Source organism: Haliotis asinina, chromosome 1 (genome assembly GCF_037392515.1).
Source record: "Haliotis asinina isolate JCU_RB_2024 chromosome 1, JCU_Hal_asi_v2, whole genome shotgun sequence".
Classification (NCBI taxonomy): domain Eukaryota; kingdom Metazoa; phylum Mollusca; class Gastropoda; order Lepetellida; family Haliotidae; genus Haliotis; species Haliotis asinina.
Genome location: NC_090280.1, coordinates 83242193 through 83260039, shown reverse-complemented (window position 1 = coordinate 83260039; position 17847 = coordinate 83242193). Strand labels below are relative to the sequence as shown.

At 38.7% G+C, this 17847-nt stretch overlaps 1 protein-coding gene across 1 annotated transcript in view; it reads left to right on the top strand.

Annotated features, from left to right (window-relative positions):
- Positions 1-17847, top strand: part of LOC137298202 (acyl-coenzyme A amino acid N-acyltransferase 1-like) — a 28098-nt gene that overhangs the window by 4072 nt on the left and 6179 nt on the right. Inside the window, exons 3-6 of the mRNA XM_067830372.1 lie at positions 14370-14539; positions 14894-15007; positions 15323-15411; positions 16255-16336. Coding sequence (XP_067686473.1) covers positions 14370-14539; positions 14894-15007; positions 15323-15411; positions 16255-16336 — 455 coding nt within the window. The remainder of the gene's footprint in view (positions 1-14369; positions 14540-14893; positions 15008-15322; positions 15412-16254; positions 16337-17847) is intronic.

Below are 17847 nucleotides of genomic sequence, written 5' to 3'. Positions count from 1 at the left end.
GATCTTCACGGGTCGGAAACGATATAGGTGTTAGTGATTTCACTGTCATACGTAATAAAGGTTGCTGTGTTATTATGTTATTGAATCAGAACCCATTTGCAGAGTAATATTTTCTTTTCACATCCTTTCAAAACCTGATTCTGAACACCTGCCAATTAAATTCCCATTACCTACCAACACATGTTCGGGTGATATTGCTGATAACAGCACTTTTACTACTGATTCATGCTTTACCAAGTAAAACGTGGAAGCACGATCTCAGAGATATTTGTGTCAGTGCTCGAAAGCTCATCTGACGCTTTGAATGCTGCTAAGTATTTTCTTTATTTGATACTGAACAAGGAGTATGCATATTTACGGAGGTCAGCTGATTGTATGACACGAGTTGTTAAATCACGCAGCAAGGCACATAACTGGTTTAACAATGCGTGTTAATCTTTTAAACACCAGCGCTGTTATTTCTTCAACATATTTCGTAAAGGCAATGATGAGGCATCTCTAGTCGCTTACTTAACAAGTAGAAATGCATACAAACCAGCTTGTAAGACGGCCAAGTGCACTTCGATTAATTGAGATGAATGACTCAGTGGGTGATCTTAAAACGTTCTGGCAACAGCTGGATCTCCTGACCGGTAGGGTTTCAACCTCGAAAAATGGTAGTGTATCTCCAGAGGCCTGGTTTAACCTCTTTCGGAACCTGTTTGCCGGAAACCAGAATGACCCCCGCGACGATCTCCTGTTCTATGATTACATCTTGTACAAGTCAATGTGACTTGCAAACCCCGATGGTATATTTGATTCACAAATTAGTACTCCAGTATGCTCTATACTCCAGTATTACCAGGCTCAAGGCAACATAAAGCGAGATGGTTACATAGCGAAAATCTTCAGCACTTTTTCGCCTACCTTTTCTACAAAGCATAATATTATTTAATTGTCTTTGTTATAAAGGAGTGTTTCCTTTGCCCTCCCCAAAAGCTACCATTTTCCCATTTTATAAAATGGAGAGAAAACTGTTCTCTGCAAGTTACCGTACCACATAACGTCTAAGTGTATGTGTAAATTATATAAAAATATCGTAAACAGGAGACTTGTATTTTGGGGTGAGTGTAGCAATACAATTAAAGAGGAACAAGCTGGTTTCCGATCACGACAATCTAGAGATGATAATATCTTTACCCTACAGGCCATTAAGAGCGAAAACCTCTCAAAAAAGGGTGGACAATTCTATGCTTTATCAATGATTTTTCCAAAGCGTGCGATACAGTCAAAAGACAAAAGCACTAGTATCTGTTCACAAAGAACCGACAAGGTTAAAAAAGGGATAAAGTGTTGTGATCCGTGTACCAAACCGTGAACGCATTTGTGTGTACATCGAATGACGTAAACAGAAGTATCTAAATGTCCTCTAGGGGTGCGGCAAGGTTGTGTTCTTAGTCGGTTTCTGTTCTCATTTTTCATTAATAAAATGGTCGATGAAATCATGTCCACTTTTAGAAATGTCGTTAAGTTATTCCCTTAATCTGTCGATCTGTTTCTTCTTTATTTGTTGATGACGTTGTTCTGTTTCCTAGTACGGTAATTGGACTCCAAAACAAATTGATCTTTTAGAGAATTACTGCGAAACATCGCCAAGTAAGTTTAAGTAAGACATATATTGTATTTATACATGGGGCAGACTTTCCAAAACGGGAAAGTAGACCTACAAACCCGCTGCAATTAGAGTTTCATCATCACACAGATACCTTAGCATGCTAGTTACTAGAAATCTTATTTGATAGGCATCAATAAACGATCTGACTCTTAAAGCTAAGAAGACTCTCATAACCGTTTAAGTTTGAAAATCTCTCATATGAACCAGCTTTTAAAATCTTGACACTTGGATCCTGATAATTATATCGTTTTTATTTAAGGTGTGTGGTATTCAAAGATTTAAAAGGCACCCACCAAGAGCCACCTCCTTGTGGTGGTTGCTGGGTAACGTAAAGCGCTCTTCTCCCATTTGAACCCGGGACAGAATGTGTCTACGGCACTCCATTGCTGGTCGTAAGAGGCGACCAAATTGGGCAACCTGTTTGCCGTGGCTTGCGCCCCTATGTTGGTGGAGGACAGGATCCTGGTGACTGAGGGCGTCTAGAGATTGGAACCGTGTTACTGTTGCCCAACATACCATTTTTTGCTCTTACTTCATCTAGATGCATGGTAGAATTGGCTCGATTCTATCAATCGGCTTATGCAACCACGCCCTGTGTATGCACGTATTGTACATTATTGGGCATTTTATTTACATTGAATGTTTGTATTTAACAATATATTTTATATGTTTACCAAGAGTACAATGCCAGAAGACTTTGGCTGATGGGCCAATCTTGTGATATGGAACGGTGATTACTGAGAGTTCTTCTTTCTTTTATTAACAACAGCTTGTCATATCCTTATTTATGGACTAAGGCATTACTGTAACCCTGGTGTCGTAGGTTTGCTTCCACTTCTGTACCGTCCGTGTTGACACTCGATGGCGGGTGGGGAGCAGCGACGCTGGAACTTATTCTTTCAACGTGGCTTTAACTGCACACCCTGCTTCACTGAAAACAAACAAACAAACAAAAACAGACATGTGGATTCTCTTTCATCTGATGAAGATTTTTCTTCACGAGTTCCACTTTCCCTAAAACAGAATCCCTTGGCAATATCTAAGGAATCTAAATTGTTTGTGGGGAGGTGAAAAACTTCATTCTTCTTCGTTGTGGATCAACCCTCGTGGAATGTGATGGGAGAAAAAAATCTGATAAACTGATGCGTCTTGAGCATTTTCTTAGAAGTTGTTGTTTCTGCTCACAAGTCACTCAGTTCTTGCCGAGGCATAGTGACATATCGCTGTCTGTCGGACATGGCGGAGGGGCACATAGCAGCTGAACTGACGTCTCAAGGCAAAACCGCTGTAAAGTGCAAGAGGTGGAAATGCTGTGAACACTCACACATATTTCTTTTTCATTTTTTCGTAAGCAATACTTCCTACATCAGGCACCCGTGGCGAGCCACCTCCTCGTGGTGGGTGCTGGGTAACGCTAAGTGCTCGCCAACCCCCCGTGTGGATCCGGGGGCATATTCGGTCCACCAACCCGTTTGCCGTGGGTTGCGGCCCTGTGTCGGTGGAGGACGGGAGTCTGGGGGTTGAGGGCACTGGGGGCCTGTGACCGCGTTCCCTTTGCTCAACACACCCCTTCGACCCTTACTTCACCTAGACGGGAGGTTGAATGGGCCCGGTTCAACCAATCGGCTGGTCATGCCAAGCCCTGTGCATAGATTATAAATTTATTTATCATTGCACAAGTATGATTTGGAACTGATTTTGATTGATTTTGGTCTTGGCTCTAATATCTAAAACATGTTTGATGTTGAATTATGTTGCTTTGAACTTTGCCTAGAGTCTTATGCCAGAAGGCGATGGCTCATGGGCCAATCTGGTAGACTAATTATTTCTAATTCTTCTACTGGAGTATATCATCCGGGTATCCTTGGTGCTGCAAACTGGAGGCCCGCTTGCTTTAGCATCGTCCTTGTGATACTCCGTGGTGGGTGGGGAGCTCGGATGATGAAATCTACATAACTAACCATGGCTTACGAAACCCCCACTAAGAAGAGCAAACGTCCTCTCGAAAATGATCCCGTTGACGACCTCAGACCGTCCAAACAAATTGATTATTGGCCACGTTTCCTTGTCATTGAGACCAAAGATAACACACCTTTGAAGCTGAACCCGTTTGCTGTGTCTAAAGGTATCCAAGGCATTGCTGGCGAAGTAAAGAACATTCCACGATTACGTTCTGGTGCGCTGTTGATTGAGTGTGCCAGAAAACAACAATCAACCAACCTTTTGAATATTGACACTTTTGTTGGTACTCCGGTTACTGTCACGGCCCACAAAACACTCAACACCAGTAAGGGAATAGTGCGAGATCGTGATCGATTGCTTGCAGACATGTCTGACCTAGATATCGTTTCCGAGATGAGAGATCAGGGTGTACTATATGTCAAACGTTTCTCAACCCGTAAAAACAACACAACCATAAAAACCAACACATATCTGTTTTCCTTCTCATCGCCTACTGCTCCAAAGTCACTTAAGGCAGGGTACTGTAATCTCAATGTTGATACATACATTCCGAATCCGCTGAGGTGCTTCAAGTGCCAAAAATTCGGCCATGGTGTAAATACGTGCACATTGTCTGTTGTGTGTGCTCATTGTAGTGAAAAAACACACACAACAGAAGATTGTGACAGCCATGTTAAAAAGTGCACAAACTGCGCAGGGGATCACCCATCTTTCTCTAAAGAATGTCCTGTGTGGAAACAACAAATGGCCATTAACAGAATAAAGTTTACACAGAACATCAGTTTTGCAGATGCAAAGAAATTGGTCCAGAGCTCAGTACAAACGGAAAGCTATGCTTCCGTTGCCAGACCAAACCCAGACGCAACATCCACAATTATGAAATTATCTGCAAGCTGTCAGACAAACTTGACTTGGGTGAACACGGATTCCCCTCAACCTTTGTCACCTGCCATATCTACTCAAACTGCAGAATCACTTCCTGGTACATCTCAGATTCAATCAGCAACATCCCCTGATCATAACATATCTTCTCAGTCATCAACAAGGTCTCAACCCAGTAAAACAAAAACTAAGAAGCCTGATTCTTTGAAAAAGCTAAGTGGCAGAGCCCCAAAAGGTTCAGAGAATAAAATTCAAATTTACAACAAATATGGATCACTCGAAGACATGGACGTGTCTGAAAACGTCCGCTCTAGGGCACACAGCCTGTCGCCGACCAAAAAGGTGCGGGGTAGATCCCCAATAAATCCCCCCAAAAGATAGGTTATCAGAATAATATTATTCAGTGGAATTGCAGAGGACTAAGGACTAATTTTAATGAATTGCAGCTTTTAATCCAGGATTTTACACCGTCAGCAATGTGTCTACAGGAAACATATTTAAAACACACTGATACTCTCGACCTCCGTCATTTCAATGCATACCATTATTTTTCACCTCCCGGTGATAGGGCAAGTGGAGGATCATCAATCTTGGTACGGCAAAATGTTATACATAGTTCAATAGCGCTTAAAACAAATCTCCAAGCTGTAGCTGTGCGACTTACATTACAAGTTGCATTTACGCTTTGTTCATTGTATATTCCACCTTCATACACTGTCCAGTTAACTGATCTACAAGCTCTTTACAATGAACTTCCTAAACCCTGTATAATCATGGGCGATTTCAATGGCCATAACCCACTCTGGGGTGGTCCTACTACGAACACCAAAGGTAAATTACTTGAGGATTTTCTTTCAAATAATGATCTCTGCATTTACAATGACGGATCACATACATATTTACATCCTGGCACAGGGACATATTCAGCTCTTGATTTATCAGTTACTGACTCTAATCTCTTAAATGAATTTGAATGGTCGGTTCACGATGACTTGTGTGGGAGCGACCATTTCCCTACAATACTAAAACCTGTGAGCCCCTCTGATGTACCTCCATCATCACGATGGAATTTTAAAACGGCCAACTGGGCTCTATATGAATCTCTCTGTACTGGCAAACTTAATCCCGAACGTTTTATTACTGCTCCTGATGCTATTAAATGTTTTTCAGATGTACTCATTGACATTGCTGATGAGTGTATCCCAAAGTCTTCTGCAGTTCCACATATTCGAAAACCATGGTTCAACGATGAATGCAAACAAGCTAGAAAGGCAAGAAAAAAAGCAGAACATTATTTCCGTCGCCACCCTATGGTGCATAATTTAAATAGATTTAAAATTTTAAATGCTAAAGCACGGCGTACCTTTAAACAGAATAAACGCCAATCTTGGCAAAATTATGTATCTAAAATAAATTCTCGGACACCAATGTCCAAGGTATGGAACATGGTCCAGAAAATTAAAGGTAAAGGTACTAAATCTACTGTCCATCATCTTAGGCATGGAGATCAATTGCTTACTGATAAATCAGATATTGCTAATAAACTAGGTGAAACCCTTGCTAAACACTCTTCCTCTTCCAATTATGTACCAAAATTCCAGCAATATCAAAAACAAGAAGAAAAGAAAACTATTAATTTCAATTCTGATAATGGGGAAGATTATAATGAAACTTTTTCTATTCATGAACTCCATACTGCTCTTGATCAAGCTCATGACACTGCTACTGGAGCTGATAACATACATTATCAACTCCTGAAGCACTTACCAGAATCCTGCCTAGAAACTCTTCTCAATATTTTTGATGATATTTGGACATCGGGTAACTTTCCTCCGTCATGGCGTGACGCCATAGTAGTACCAATACCTAAACCTGGACGTGATCATACGGATCCATCCAATTATCGACCTATTTCACTAACTAGCTGTGTTTGCAAGACCATGGAACGCATGATAAATAATCGACTTGTTTGGTACTTGGAAACAAATAACCTTATAACTGATATACAGTGTGGTTTCCGCAAAAACAGAAGTACTGTCGATCACTTAGTGCGTTTAGAATCATTTGTTAAAAACGCACTAATTAATAAACAACATGCTGTGTCTATCTTTTTTGATCTCGAAAAAGCATATGACACAACCTGGAAATATGGTATTTTACGAGACTTACATGACTTCGGCTTGCGAGGTCGTTTACCTCAATTTATAGCCAACTTTTTAAATGACAGACAGTTTCAAGTTCGAGTGGGTTCTACCCTGTTTGATCATTACAATCAGGATCAGGGTGTTCCACAAGGCAGTATTCTGTCTGTCACACTTTTTAGCATCAAGATAAATAGTTTATCAAAAGTTTTAAACGATTCAATTGATGGATCGTTGTTTGTGGATGATTTTAATATTTCTTGTCGTGGTAAAAATATGCATACCATTGAACGGCAACTGCAAATGTGTTTAAACAAAATAAATAAATGGTGTCTTGAAAACGGCTTTAAATTTTCTAAATCCAAAACTAATTGTATACATTTTTGCAGAAAATATAAGCCACATAAGGCCCCCGAACTATCTCTAGATGGCACTCCCATCAAAGTTGTAAAGGAGGCCAAGTTCTTGGGCCTAATCTTTGACTCCCACTTAACATTTCTGCCTCATATTAAATCTCTTAAAACTAAATGCCTGAAGGCTCTTGACTTGTTGAAAGTTGTTTCCAACTCAAAGTGGGGAGGGGATGAGGCTACCCTCTTACACCTATATCGATCACTGGTCCGTTCGAAACTCGATTATGGCTCCATCGTATATGGTGGAGCCTGCAAAAGCAACCTTAAACTTCTTGATTCTGTCCACCATCAAGGTCTAAGACTTTGTCTTGGGTCTTTCAGAACGTCACCTATTGATAGTCTTTACGTTGAGGCCGATGAACCATCTCTTACTCAACGTCGTATAAAATTGTCTTTACAATACATTACTAAATTATATTCTAACGAATCTAACCCTGCCTATAACTGTGTGTACAATCCGCTTTATGAGGATTTGTATAACAAAAAGTCGTCTCTTGTCCCCCCTCTTGGGCACAGAATTAAACCATTTATTTCTTCTGCTGGCATTGAGCTGGAAAGTATATCGCCTTCCCGTCTTCTTTCTTCTCCTCCTTGGCAATTGGTTAGGCCACAAGTTGACCTAACCTTAACATCATTTAAAAAATCAGAAACAAATGACTTACAATATAAACAAGAATATAATCAATTAAAACATCAATATAGCAATTACAAACCCTTATTTACAGATGGATCCAAGGACGGTGGCGCAGTGGCTTGTGCCACTGTCATTGGATCCAGAACAATATCTTCTAGATTACCAGATAATAGTTCTATTTTTGTAAACGCCATATTAACAGCTCTTAAATATATTCAAAGACACCCGAAACGTAAACAGTATATAATCTATTCAGACTCTCTCTCTTGCCTTCAGGCTATTAAAAATCTTTCTTGTAAACATCCACTTTTAATTGAAATTATTGAACTGTATAATAATCTTGCTACTGGCCAATACGACATCGTCTTCTGTTGGATACCCAGCCATGTAGGCATTTCTGGTAACGCAATGGCCGATCTTGCTGCCAAGGCAGAACTCAACAAATCTGTGACACCACTTCTTATTCCCTACACTGATTATAAAACTACCATTAGATCTTATATCCGTGATCTGATGCAGAAGAAGTGGGACACCCAAGTTGGTATAAATAAATTACATGAGATAAAACCTTACATTGGTTATACCCACTTGGGTTGTCAGTCCAGATTTGAAGAGGTCATACTACGACGATGTCGTATTGGCCACACTAGATATACCCATGCATACCTGTTAAAAGGTGAGGATCCTCCTTTTTGTATCCCTTGTGATGAGAGAGTCACGGTCAAGCATATTCTGCTTGACTGTGTCGAATTCTCCATCACAAGGGATATGTATTTTACAGTTAAAACTATGAAGGATCTTTTTACCAGCGTTAGTTTTCATTTAATTATTGGTTTTTTAAAAGAAATTGATTTTTTGATTGAATTGTGAGCAATATGTTTCTGTAAAAAGATGTATTTTAATAATTGGTAGTTTGGATTCGTAACTAGAATTGTTAGTGGCTGTACCCTCAAAGGGGGTTGAAGTATTGTAAAATTATTGTCCTCCTGAGAGGGTACGTAAGTCCAAAAACATTCATAGTAAATTTAAATCTACCAGGCTTTTAATCGTAGTATTCGTGTTGTTTTAATTTTGGCTAGCATATTGTACACTCGCCAGCGGCTGAAGGGATGGTGTAAATCCAACTAGGGTCCATGCAGGTAGCAAAGGTACTGTAAGTCCCCATGGTCCCTAGTATGGTGATCTACCTTCTGTTGCTGGCGATCTATAGCCTGTTTTTATATTGTATTGTCTGAATATTGATATTAGTTTTAACTTTCCAAGCTAGTTTTAATTCAAATTGTGATACTGTAGTTGTTTTACTGTCCTTTGTCGACAGGTTTTATAACACACATATATTCCTTTTCAGTGGTTTGTTCCCGTCACGATATGGCTGGAATATTGCCGATGTGACGTTAAATATTAACTCACTCACACTTCCTACATCAATAAAAGCCGGTTACTCTAACATCGGAGATGAGGTCTACGTCCCGAATCCATTCCGATGTTACAAGTGTCAACGGTTTGGCCATGGAGCCAAATTTTGCACTGATACGGCAAGATGATTCCGTTGTAGTTGAAGTTGTGACAATTGTGAGTGCACAACTGATCTTAAATGTGTCATCTGTGGTGGTCAGTACTTGTCTTCGTCCAAAATATTTAATTTAAATGTACAACTCTTACAATGAAGCAAGAAATTTATTTTCAGATCAGTCTCCTCCTCGAAAACCTTTTCAGATGCTGCGTTTTCATTTCAAGGAAATTCATTTCATTGTTGAATTGTGAGTAATATGTCCTGTAGATAGGTGTATTTTAATAATTGGTAGTTTAGATTAGTAACTAGAATTGTTAGTGGCTGTACCTTCAAAGGGGGTTGAAGTATTGTAAAATTATTGTCCTCCAGAGAGGGTCCGTCAGTCCCAAAACATTCCATGTACGTTATACTTTCCACTGTTTTTAATCGTAGTATATGTGTATTTTTAATTTGTGACTAGATGTGACTAAATTGCTAACATCTGAAGGGATGGTGTAAATCCAGCTAGGGTCCATACAGGAAGCACAGGTACTGTAAGTCCCCATGGTCCCTAGTATGGTGATCTACCTTCAGTTGTTGGCAATCTATAGCCTGTGTTTATATTGTACTGTCCATATAGCGATATCAGTTTTAACTTTCCATGCTAGTTGTAATGCTACTTGTGATATTTTGGTTCTTTTAATGTCCTTCGTTGACAGGTTTCATAATATACATATAGTCCTTTTCATTGATAAATGTTTTCGTCACGATATGGCTGAAATATTGCCGCCGTGACGTTAAATATTAACTCACTCACTCACTCATCTCTATCTCGATCTCAGGTTAAACCTGCTTAAACGGCTCCATTTTCGACTGCAACATAGCTCAGTGTAATTGCAGAGGTCTAAAGGCTAACTTCAATGAATTACAATTGTTACTACAGGATCTTCTTCAGGAGACATATCTTAAAAATACTGATACCTTACCTTAAGACATTGCAGTAATTATCACTCCGTTTCCGCTCCAGGAAAAGAGCTGCTGGAGGCACTTCACTTTTAGTGCTTTTATTCACAGCCCCGTCTCACTTAATACAAATCTTCAGACTGTTGCTCTTCGGTTAACCCTGCACAATGCTTTGACACTGTGCAGCTTGTGTAGTCCCTCTTCGTGTAATATACGACAATCGGATCTTCAAAATCTCTATGAACAGCTTCCGACGCCATGTCTCATCATGGGTTACATGAACGGACACAATCCGCTTGTGTCATTGAGGTATTTATTTTGGATAATAATTAGTGTATTTGTAATGACGTTTAAGACACTTATTTGCATCCCTGGATATATCACTTGTTGATTCTAATTTGTGTAATAAATTTGAATGGGATTGTAAACGACGATCCTATACAACTGTATTCAGATATCCTAAATAACATTGCTGACCAAACTATACCGAAGTCTTCCGCCGTTCCACACATTCGTAAGCCATGATTCAATTGTAAATGTAAACAGGCCAAAAACTGCAGGAAGAAAGATGAAAAGTATTTTCGTAGACATCCTACCGTACATAAGCTAGATAACGCTAAAATATTTAATGTCAGAGCCAGACGTGCTTTTAAACAAAATAAGCATCAGTCTTGGCGTATTTATTTTTCTATAATATATTCACGCTCACCTATGTCAAAGGTGTGGAACATGATTCAAAGATTATAGGGTAAAGGTTCCAAGACTACTGTTCAACATCTGAAGGACGGTGCTAATTTATTAACTAATAAATCTGGCATTGCCAATGAAATTGGTGAAACGTTCGCCAACCATGCTTCATCACACTGTTCACCATCTGAATGAAGTTGCTAATTTATTAACCAATAAATCAGACATTGCCAATAAACGTGGTGAAACGTTTGCCAAGCATTCTTCATCAAACTACGCCAAGTATTCTTCATCAGAAACTACAGGAAAAGAAAACATACAGAAACAGGGGCTGATGATATTCACTATCAGATCCTGAAGCATCTGCCCGAAACATGTCTGGAAACAGTGCTAAATATTTCAATATGGACTTGAGGGAATTTCACAGCTTCCTGACGTAATGCCATTGTAGTTTTCATTCCAAAACCTGACCGGGATCATGCTGATGATCTCTGTAACGAATTGTGTCTGTAAAACTATGGAACGAATGTTAAACAATAGGTTAACATGGTATCTTGAAACCAATAACCTTATAAGAAATATTCAAAGTGGTTTGGGGGAAAATCGTAGTTATTGAAGTATAGAATCCTTTGTCAAAATACTTTAGTAAATAAACAACATGCAGTATCGTTCTTCTTTGATCTAGAGAAAGCATAAGGTGCCACGTGGAGCCATGGCATTTTAAAGGATTTATATGATTGTGGGTTTAAGGGGTCGTTTATCTCTTTTTATGTCCCTGTTTTTAAAAGACGTGCAATTTCAAGTCCGAGTGGGTTCAACCCTGTCTGATCATTACAATCAGGATCATCTTGTCCCTCGAGGCAGTATTTTGTCTGTCACTTTATTTACTATCAAGATCAACAGTTTATCCATTATGCTAAATGATTTAATCGATGGATCAATTTTTTGTGGATGATTTTAACATTTTTGATGCAGTAAGAATGTGCATACTACTGAACAGCAACTGCAGCTTTGATTAGACAAAATAAATAAATGGTGTTTGGAAAACGGCTTTAAATTTTCTAAATCACAATTGGTTTGTCTTTAAGTCTTTAGACAGTACGAGGTGAATAAAGACCAAGAATTATTTTTAATGGCACCCCCATCAAAGTTGTTGAGGAGGACAAGTTTTTAGATCTAATTTTCGATTCCATTTTAACTTTCTGCTGATCGCACTGAGCTGGAAAATCTACTTCCCGTATTCTTTCTTCTCCTTGGCAGTTGGTTAGGCCACAAGTTGACCTCACATTAACCTCTGTTTTTAAAAAATCAGAAACTAATGAATTACCGTATAAACAACAATTTAATCAATCAAGAAACAAATATAATTCATATAAATCCTTATTTAAAGATGGATCCAAGAATGGTGATGCAGTAGTTTGTGCCACTGTCATTGGATCCACAACAATTTCTTCTCAATTACCTGACAATAGCCCTGTTTTCACAGCAGACGCCAACGCCATACTAACAGCCTCAAAATATGTTTATAGACCCCCAAAATATAAACAATATATAATATTTTCAGACTCTCTTTCTTGCAGTCAGGCTAAAATCCTTCTGTTAAACATCCACTTTTAATAGAAATTATTAAATTATAGAATTATCTTTCTATTGGGCAATAGGACATTATCTTTTTCTGGTTACCCAGCCACGTTGGTATTTCTGGGAACACAATGGCCGATCGTACTGCCAATGCAGCACTCAGCATATCTGTGTCACCACTTCTGATTCCATATTCTGGTTCGGACTCGAGTATTTACAGACTGCCAGCTGAATGCAACGTAAAACTAAACTTACTCACTTACCCACACTCCGATTATAAAACTCTGTTTAGACCAGGCATGCATGTATGAATCGATGCAGAAGACGTGGAGCACCCAAGCAGGTGCTAATAAATTACATGAATGAAAACCTTATGTTGGTTATACCGACTTGGGCTGTTGGTCATGATTTGAAGAGGTCATCATACGACGATGTCGCATTGACCACACAAAATATAAACATGTGTCCCAGGTATAAAACACGACCACTGGGCTGGTGCCCAATTTGTTTATTTGCTACATGCCATCTGTAATTATGAAATTGCATACAGGGCTGCCACTGCCAGCATTCGGTGTGTCATTATAAATTGATATCATAAAGTAAAATTATATGTAATTACTAAGTGGAAACTATTATGAAATTTAATTGTGACTAAACCATTATTAAATATAGTCACTGGAATTTGCTATAAAATATACAATTAAACAAAGTTGCACACCTGTAATTATGAAAGTAAATACACGGCTGTCACTACCAGCATGGTGTGTACCATCTGAGTGCACAGACTGCAGGTGCAGCATGTCCTAGAGTCCAGGATGTACCTGCCGGCAGCCAGCTCATCTGTATGGTGATCTACCTTCGGATGATGGTGGTTTATGGCCCGCTTTTTATTTATCTATAGTGATTTCACTTTACAATAGCGCACTAGGTTTAATTGTGTATAGCTGTGGTACTGTGATGTTTTTATGGTCCTTCGACAACAGGTTTTATCTAATTTTATTCATTTATTATATATTTAATGTTATTGTTTTCAAATCGATATAAACTAGATTGTTCTGAAATGACTGACATATTCCCGATATGACGCTAAATAACTCACGCACGCACTCACTCACTCACGCACAGATTTAAAAGCACTGCTAGCATGTTAACGCTTTGTGGGTATCCCCAGATCAACATCAATACCAACATTATCATCAATATCCCTTAGAGGCCAATAAGATTCTACTGTATAGGTTTGAAAGTGCTAGGGAGGCTAGAAATATGGCTATGTTGATTTAAAATACATTGTTCCAACGGGGTCTTGGATATGCATGGCTCGGACAGGGAGTTCAGGATGCTACAGCTTTTTTCCTGCGAGCAAGAGTGGACCAGATGTATTCAAACTGGGAAATGTTCATGTGCATAGTCTTCGTTAAAATAACATTTTATGTGTGAAAAGTGTGAGGAAATTAACAGTATCGTTATTACCGTTTCCATGTGGATAGTATGGTTTAATGTATTTTACAAGAATATATCATGATACCAAGGGTCAGCCCTGCAAAGTGTGTGACAGGGATATTATTTACAATACCAAGTCCTCATCTGTCGAAAGTATGAAGACCCAAGGAGACATTATATGCCATCTAAATGGACGTCCTGTCCGACATTTTACAAATTCTGCATACTATTGTCAACAGAAAAAGTACAGCTTCTTCGGATTATTGCTACGTGTCTATACCATTAGATTGTTAAAGCGGAAAGGCGCGTGTACTACTCACCCATTGTAACTGTACTATGCGACTCTGGCCTAGAGTTCAGAAATATTGAGTGGAAACACCCCAGATGTCTTAGATGAAATATATTGAGTCACTAAGAACATTCACACCCCAGAATGATTAGAAATTCCATTGAGAATGCAATTTAATTATCCTCAACGTTTATTTAAAAGTTTATATGACTGAACATATATTGTTCACAGGTGAAGGGCCATTTCCTGGTGTAGTCGACATGATTGGGATAACTGGAGGTCTGGCCGAGTTCCGTGCTGCCTTGATGGCTTCTAGAGGCTTCGTTTGCTTTGCTCTTGCCTACTTAGGATATGATGATCTGCCGACTGCAGTTACTGACATCGATTTTGATTACTTTCTTGTAAGTTAGTTTAATCTCAATATAATATACTCTTCTTGGAATATTTATTTCTGTGTGCCGTGGGTGACATGAATGGAATTGTAAGTACTGATGCGTGTGCGCCGGCTTGTAGTTAATATCCGTTTTCAGTTGGTCTCCTTGCATGTATTTTTGCGTCCAAAAATGATATCGCATTTTCTTCAAACTCGATGGGGAGAGAAATCAAAGGCTGGACCGAATCAAGGATATTCTAAAATGATTTAACTCTTCCACAGTTGAAATCCAGATAGGTAAACAATCGTCCAGATACTTTCTCCATATTTCATGAACATGGTTTGCTGTCTTCTCATTCATAATGCTGGCCGTTTTGTACAGAACGCTGTAAACTGGCTAGCATCTCATCCTGATGTCCAGCCTGGGGGTATTGGTGTTGTTGGTAACTGCAAAGGAGGTGAACTGGCCTTCCTGCTGGGCATGTCAACTGATAAGGTGAGCGTGAACTATTAGTGGACATTTTACACTATCAGTCAATAAACCTGCGAAGATCCATGTTAGGACAGGTGGCGACTAGCGGGATCGGGATGTTAGTCTTGCTCACTTGACTTGACACATGCCAACGTCTCCAATTTATGTACATTGACGCCGTATAGCTGGACTATTGCTGAATGTAGCATGTACCAAACAAACAACTATCAAGATAAAGAGATATAAAAAGTAAGTAAGGCACGATTTCTGTTTCAGTATTCCAAACTATGACAAAGGCTAAGGCACAGAATGTAAACACTGATTACATTTGTTTAACAGGTGAAGGTGTTGGTGAATCTTAGTGGTATCCCAATGTATTCACTTGCCGATTTACAAAAGTCCGGACAGTGCTTTTGGAAAGGGTTTAAGTAAGTAATTGGTTTATAGAGTATGTCCCGATGTTATGGTTTATTATTTGAAATGGATACAAAGGGTGTTAATAAAGTTAATAGCCGATGTGACGTTAAAAATAAACTCACTAACTCACTAATAAAGTCAATTGAGTGGTACTGAAAAGTATTTACACAATAAATTCTATTTTAATAAAAGTCATGGAATACCATTGCCTTTTTGTGGCATCACTTTATATTGTGTCCACCTCTCAGATACACCTTTTCATTGTAGTCATATTTTGCATCATGTTTTTCGACTCGTGACTTATACGCATGACAAATAAAATGTGTAGTTTCTTTTTGTAATCATAAATCAGATAAACAAAAGAAATACATTTAACTGAGAAATGTATTATCTGTGATAAAATACCAGGATGAAATTCGTTTTTGATCCTTTCGTAATCTTAATTGCATTTTTACATATGTTTATATATCTACAAACCCATGTCGCCAAACGGAGCAAAAAACACTATTATCACAATTGTGCAATTTCATAATCAACAACGAACATTCTAGAAAAACAAACGTGAATATCTGAAGAAAAAAATAAAATATCACATGATAAAAATTATCATGACTCGCGTCATACACTCTTGTTTCATGCAAAGGTGCGTGGCAACTCAATTATTTATTCTTCTTTTCTGTAAGCCAATTTACTGTGCGCCAATTTACTGTGCCCTGGTTGGCATTACAACACCCTGGATCGAGCATATTTATCACCGTTGCTTTGTTTAGATCAAACGTATATTAAATTATTAATGTTTGTGTGAAGACACGGGTGGAACTGACATGTTTTATGTTAACTTATTTCATTTTCAGGCTCAATGAAAGGAAGATCATACCTGGGGACGAAGGTGTTACTCTGAAAAACAGCTTCTCATATGACAATGAAATCATCCCGGTCAGTAGCGGTCTGAAGTTTGGGGTATACGATTTACAAGAGTGTTAAAATGCAAATGATCCAGCATGGAGGAAACAGAAGTTGAGGAGGAATTAAAGGAAAGTGCCACAATTTTTTCCATTCCCATGGAAATGTTGCATCTCTCTCTCTCTCTCTCTCTCTCTCTCTCTGAATATATGTATATATATATATATATATATATGTGTGTGTGTGTGTGTGTGTGTGTGTGTGTGTGTGTGTATGATCTTCATATTTGTATATATTTAGGAGATTTATCGGAGTCAATCAATGTGGATATGATAATATTAATTGTTTTGGAAGTGCATCACTACTTGCACTTCCTTGCAACCGCAGTTGTTTGAAATGTAGTCGCTTTTGAAAGATGATTGGTGTAAGGCATGTAATTTGCATGTATACTATGTTCATTTTAAAACAAGCGACTAGAAATAAACATTACCAAGTGTGTGATGCAAGATGAACGTCAAAATTAATGTTCTAAGTGATTTCTCGACCTTCTTGAAAAAACGCCAAAATCAAGAATGGGACCCCATGCACGTGTAAGGGGCTGCTGCGCTGAGATTCTCCTTTAGAGGTGTTTCTTGTTATTAATAACCATAGGCTTCATCAAAATACAAAACTGATCAATAACAATCGCCAAATTATTTTCCCCAAACAAAAGATGCCTTTGTAAAACAGTCAAGTACACTGTACATGGATCAAGGGCATGTAAGTGGTGTTTTGTACAATTGTACACATCTAGCATTGAAAAACTCACCAACGAATTACTTGACACCAGATGTACACTGCACGGCATTCTCCCATTTGCCAGACAGGTTATGATTGAGTTATGGCTGAATGTACAGAAAATCATCTGCCTCTTAATGAAATAGGAATAGTCCATAAACCAAATAGCAAAAATCATATACGTACGAGGAAAAAACAATATACAAGGTCTCAACAGTCAAAATTCTGTCAGAATGCCGGGAACGTATAAGCTGACAGGACATTATTCGCTGTCCACGATTCTTCTGCACGAAAATCGGATGTGATCCGCTGATAGAGATTTATCGAAGAACAATGTCTGCCATTCAGAGTGGTCTTTCAGTCTGACGTTAACGGCATAAAAGCACTCACGCCACACAAGAAAGTCAAAGGAAGCATTGATTCATAACAAAGCAATGTCTTCCCAGCAACGATTGGTCCTTGGCACTAACGACGTCTTGCAGGTATATGACAGTCCGTCAACCGTGGAATATGCTTTGGACGTAGTGAATACAGGATCTATCTGCGTGGACGAATCGTTTATCCAATTGGGAATCGTCTACTCACTCTAACCCATAAAGCTCTGTGAAGCTTTCTATTATGTGAGAGGCACTTAGACCCAGTTTTATAACTGATCTACCTTCGCTTGTTAGCAATCTAGAGCACGTTTTTATATTGTCTTGTCCTCAATAGTTAAACTGTTTTAGATTTAATTACTAGTTTAAAATGGATACCTCCTGATGAAACTG